Source organism: Megalobrama amblycephala, linkage group LG6, assembly GCF_018812025.1.
Source record: "Megalobrama amblycephala isolate DHTTF-2021 linkage group LG6, ASM1881202v1, whole genome shotgun sequence".
NCBI classification, from domain to species: Eukaryota; Metazoa; Chordata; class Actinopteri; order Cypriniformes; family Xenocyprididae; genus Megalobrama; species Megalobrama amblycephala.
In genome coordinates, this window is record NC_063049.1 from 32,076,418 (window position 1) to 32,082,637 (window position 6,220).

Sequence of the window (6,220 nt, forward strand, 5' to 3'; positions counted from 1 at the left end):
GCATATGGAGAATTTATAAAATAACTGGGTATCTGCTTCATCTCAAACTGCCGTTTAGCTTCTGCTATAGATGAAAAATGCCTGCCACTTCTTCATTCACCAGCTTTGGCAATAACAATTTTCTAATGTGGGGGGAAATCAATTTATCCCCACCATTTTTCTCTCCAGGTAGTGGAAAAAAATGATAGCATATGCATCATACCACTGAGCAATTTTCTGCCAGTCTCTCTCTTAAATAATCCATTTATTGAGCCCTGTGGATGTTCTGATCACTGCACACCAAAATGTATGGGTGGATTCAATCTGAAGCACAATCCCTAACGTGTGGTGCTTGTTTTGAGTGTATATTTATTTTCAGTGATTTATAACAAGCTGAAAGCTCACATTTATTGAGGTTTCACCATTCAACACATTAATAGTGAGTGATACAATCTGAGTGATACAAGAGACATTAAACTAGTTCTGCTATGAGATTATTTACCTGGGATTCAAATATGCAGTTTAGTGGTCATCATATAAAAATGTTTCACAACTGACCAGTTTTCCTGTGGAATCATTTGTTTTGTTTCCATCACATTGGTTGGCAATGGCGTTTTGTCTCAGTGACTTCTTCATGAGTCTTCCACACACTTCTGTGCTTTCTGACCTTTTAAAATTCAGCATGAAAAAAAAAAAATCACATTCTATTTTCTAAGTGCATATTATAGATTGGGAACAATTTATCTGTGCATATGTTTCATTTAAAAAAAAGTTCTGACCTCATAATGTTAACTTCGGGTGAAACTTCTCTCTGGTAACGTATGCAAGACTTCTCCAATCATTTAGTTTATTAAACTCTGTCCCTGCAAGCTCATGTACATCCGCCACCATTTTTAAGTGCAACACTCACATCTCAAAATCCAGTCAACAACTGATGCGTAGAATTCTTTTCCGATAATCTGTTACACACGGATGTACGTCACAATATGGACGAAAAGATCTCTTGCTACTTCCATCTCATGGTGACTTCAAATCCTTATGCTCACCACTTTCACCCAACAAATCCAAACACTGTTGATCTGACATGGGTTGAGCCAAATACATCAAAACATAAGCAGATTACTAACAAACTATCCACATCTCCCCTTGATCTACATTCGGAGTTAATTACCTGCTGTTTTTCACTCCTTAGCGGCCACTGACTCATGTTAAATTAGATAAAGATATTCTTCAGGAGAGAGAACAGTAATCATTGTGATCACTGACAGTTTTATTGTGGAGTGCTTGGCTGCACTGCATTATTGGTCTCAAAGGACAGATCATGATAAAGCCAAATGTGCTCTTCAGCTGTTTTATATCAGGTGTGCAAATCTTTATTATTGTTTTTTTCCTCATAAAACCATATCTTTCAATATATTCACAGTTCAACATTTTTATTTTATTTTATTTTATTTTATTTTATTTTATTTTATTTTATTTTATTTTATTTTATTTTATTTTATTTTATTTTATTTTATTTTATTTTATTTTATTTTATTTTAGAGGAGGACCAGTAACCAATCGTGAAAAGTAGCTAATAAGAGCCCATCAAACTCCTTTAAATCTTCAAGTATACTAAAGCAGACTGCCTGATAGACTGCAGTATTTCCTGTTTCCCAAGTTATATTTGGAGTTTAAATGATTTACTGAGTGTTAGGACCCAGAGGGAATAATTATAGAGTTTTATTGGATCGTCATTGGGAAGGGATAAGGCAGATAATGAGATAAAAAGCCAAAACTGTCCTTCAAGCTACAGTATTTAAACAGAAGTTTATAAGAGGAAGTTGTCTTCAGCAGCCATCCTTGCATAATTAGCTTCAAACAGAGAGAAATGTTGGTCACCCCTGCACATATATAACAGAGAAGTTCAAAAGGGTTTGTTTTGTTTTTTTGAAGACAAGGTAGATTTTCTGAATTCGCAAAAATGGGACCAGTTACTGTATGTTCCTCTGTTGAATGAAAGCAATGAGATTTATCAATATCCTAAAATGCAATTTTGACTTTTTAATTGTTAAATTAAATGATTAAATGAATGCTAGCAAATGGGAAATGATTTGATAATCTGAAGCCGTCAACCATAAAAACAGAAAACAATGTGCCCAGCCAAGCGCAATGAATACATTTCATATAGCGTTTCAAGAATTTTGGAGTATAGTTCACTATAAATGCAATCATGGGTGCACACTATTGTAACAAACTCTTTTTTTATCTTAGCTCATCCTTACCTAATATTGAGTCATATGTACAGTAGGGGTTTTGAAAACACAATATTCGATTAAAATAACAATGTGAATGTGAATCTTCATGTGTGATGAGTTGTCTGGAATAACTCAGATCAAACAGCAGCTAACATGCATGAAAAGGCAATTCCACATTTTGTCATAGTACACATTTAGACATTTACATAATTATGGAGCTTTAATGGTTAATTTAAGCCTAAACTCTCTTCCTTGATTTAAATAAAGTTATACAGCTGACTGTATATGTATATTTATCCAATCACTGACAGACGTATCACAGGCTGTTCAGCAAAACGTGCTACACACACCCCCATCACAGTTAATGAGGCATAAAGCAGGTGTAGTGAATGCAAATTCTACTCTCTTTGAAGGGGCAGTCACGGATTTCAATATACATTTCAATCAAATTGAATGGTTAGATTGAATTCAGAGGTTATCATGTGCAGGATCTGGTACACAGTAAATGTTCCATAAAGGAGACTTTGCAGATGCAAATAAAGGGGTGTCAGCCCTTTACTGGCAATCCTGACCAATCAGACGGAAGCAAAGCAGACGGCAGTATTTGCCAAAATAGGTAAACATATAACACAATAGTGGGATACGCTACATACATTGTCTGTATTTGAATTCTATACTTGCTTTGGTGGCTGTTGAATGAAAATGCTTTATATTTCATTTAATTATAATCAAATAAAAGGTTACTTTCCACTATATATACACACACACACACAAATAACACAAAATTTAAAACATCCAACTTTTTCTTGACATTAATTTATGGATAAAATGTATGTTTTTAAACTACTTTAATTTGAAACAGACAAATATGGGAATATTATATGAAAACTTGAGATATATAGCCTAACGAAAACACAGAGTTACAGACATTTAATGTGTTATAACATTCCCCAGTCCACCCATAAAAAATATTATTTCCACACATTTCTCATTTTAACCTTATAACATGAATAAAGGGTAGAGTCCACATGCGTGATATAATAGATATCAGATATAATGAAAATATAATGATAATAAATGGCAAGAATCCTAACACAAGGCATTCATCTTGAGTTTGTTTATCACACTTACAATTCCATGGCGAAACACAGACTGGGAGAATCCAAAACAAAGGATATTTCCCAAGCTGGATGCTGAGCAAAATGTCATTGTGATAAATCTATGAGGATCAACTATTTCAAAGAGGTCTGTTATGAATAAGGCAGCAACTGCTACAGTCCAGAGGCTGCTGGGCAGGAACAGGGCCGCCTGTACCATGCCTGTTACTGTGACCCGCATCTGGCTCTTCTGCTGGGGTTGGGAAAAAGATTCACTGCTCTGCCCCATCTTTTTCATATGTTCACGCAGATAAACAAATGTTTTGCCCCAAGAGATTAATAATGTGATCATTGGACAGGTGCAATATAGCAAATACAAAAAATTTGCCACGTGAAATAAATACAGGTCTGACTCTAAGCTTTCTGCTGATGTTGTGTTCAGATCATGAGAGGTAAAATTCACTGGGACAGGCTCAAGCAAAAAATATGACACTGTTCCCAAAGTCAAAGAAAACAGAAGCATTATCTGATTCAGAACGAAGCCGACATATAATACGACTCTAATATTCCTCTTAATCCAGATAAAGATGGCACGATGTTGAGGAACAATTGACATGTGGTAGAAAATGCTGATCCAGGCATTGCATGAGAAGTTGCCGCAGAAAAACTGATAAATCAAAACTCTCGATAGCGTTTGAAGCCAGAAAGGGGATTCAAAAAGAAGCATAATAACGGCCAGTGCAGTGAGAAGTTGTTGAAATGTTGAATTGAATAACACAACGATTAACAAGAAGCGCAGTGGATTGCGAAGCGTCACTCCAGAGACTGGTCGCATTAGGCAAAAAAAGAAGATGATGTTGAAAACGGTGGCCGTGAGGCAAAGGGGACTGGAAATCAGAGCAAATAGCCATGGCTCCATCTTCCAACAGTTGTATGTATGGTGGCACTCCAGCAAATGTCCTGCTCTTCCTAAAACACTTAGGCTTTTATTACGACATCGCCAATAAATAAGGTGAAAGTAAAATAGGTTGGTGAATTAAATGTGGTTCAACGGCCAACCATAAACAAATCACAGTATTCTTACATGGTTGAAAACAGAACTATTCACAAGCTTTTTTTTTGGAGTGTTATGTAATCAGTGCAATGCAGAAATTATTGCTTGAGCTCTCAATACTTTGTGTGTGTTGTATATATATATATATATATATATATATATATATATATATATATATATATATATATATATATATATATATATATATATGTGTGTGTATTTTTGCCCAACCCTGAATATATATCAAAATGTATTTAAAAATAAAATATAAAATACTCTAATTTTAGGTGTATCAAAATAAACTACAAAATACAGCAGCCACACCATGTATCAAAATAAACTACAGTATTTTTGTATTTTAAAAATACTAAAAAATACTTTTACAAGGGAGCATGAAATTTCATTGCAAACCTTCCATCAGTTGGCCTATTTGATCTATCCCTGCTTCATACTACAGTAATGTTAATCTGATCCATGAACATGATTTCTGACCAAGTCCCATCCTGATTCTTTTCCACCGGCTGTAGAAGTGAAGTCAACGCATCCCATGATTCCGCAAAATCAAGGATAAGCGACTGAATAAGCGGTCAGCCACCTTCTAGTGGCGAAAATGTACACACAAAATGTACACATGTGATTCAATCTAAAACCAACTTTAGCTCAATAATAATTTTCCTATTGTCACTGTGAAGCTGTTTTGAGACAATGTGTATTGTGAAAAGCACTATATAAATGAAGATGAATTGACTTGACATTGTGGCTTTAACAGATCAAATATTCAAATATCCCTGTGATCTCCCAAATGAAGGTTAGTTTTAAAGTAAACATTTTAATGTTTAACAATTGCGAATGACTATATATAATTGTATCCTAATTTATTTACTTGGTGTTTGGTAAAAAAAGGCCTACTTTGCATCAGAAACACTGACTCAATGACAAACAAGTAATTTATAATAAGAGAACTGATGGTGCCTGTATTCATAGCAACTAGTTTCTATTATAAATTAGCCTATTTAGCTTGGGCTACTAAAACAAACACCACAACTTAACATGAACTGTTAAAAGTTATAGCAATTTCTGCAAAAAAAATGTATGGAAAGCTGGCAGCCTGCACGTTTTTTGACCACCTTTTTTCCATACGGATCAATTTTCTGTTTGGATCTCAACAAGTCGTATTTTTATGGTGTCATCATGTAAAGTATTTTACAGTATTTTAAAACTACAAAAATACAAAACACTAAAATATTTTGATACAAAATGCAAGGCCATTTTCATCAACCCTATCAAATACAAATTACAAAATACTATTTTGTATTTTAAACACGTAATTGAAATACATGTATCATAAATACTGCCCATCCCTGTATATATTATATGTATATATATACTTTATAAATAAAACTGTTCATAATTATTGGGACATATATTAAGTTTTATATTTGTATTCTTTTAAGACTCCCATCTTAAAATCATAAAATCATGTTTCATAGTTACTGAAGAATATGACAGATTTTATCTCCAAAATGTCATCTGATGTGTATTAAGAAAATTGCATCCTATCCTATCATATTATGCCAGATGTTGACATTATAACCAGATTATGACATTATAACCAGATGTTGAGATTGCATTAATTAATTAATGGTGCTTTATAATAATACTCAAATCTGTAATTACAACTAGGGATTTTAAAGCTGCAGTCCATAACTTTTTTTGGTTAAAAATGATCCAAAATCAATTTTTGAGCAAGTACATAACCAGCCTTACCGATACACAACGGTAAGCTTGTAATAATGTTTTCAAATAAGAGCTGTACTGGTGGGTTTCCGCAGGGAATTTGAGCATGCAGCCGT

The 6,220-nt window shown here is 33.9% G+C and overlaps 1 protein-coding gene across 1 annotated transcript; it reads right to left on the reverse strand.

The window, feature by feature from the left end:
* Nucleotides 1-3,305: 3,305 nt before the first annotated feature.
* On the reverse strand, nt 3,306-4,232 carry LOC125269621. Its single transcript, XM_048192553.1, has one exon. It carries the CDS (start codon nt 4,230-4,232, stop codon nt 3,306-3,308), a length of 927 nt encoding a protein of 308 aa, XP_048048510.1.
* Between the last annotated feature and the right edge of the window lie 1,988 nt (nt 4,233-6,220).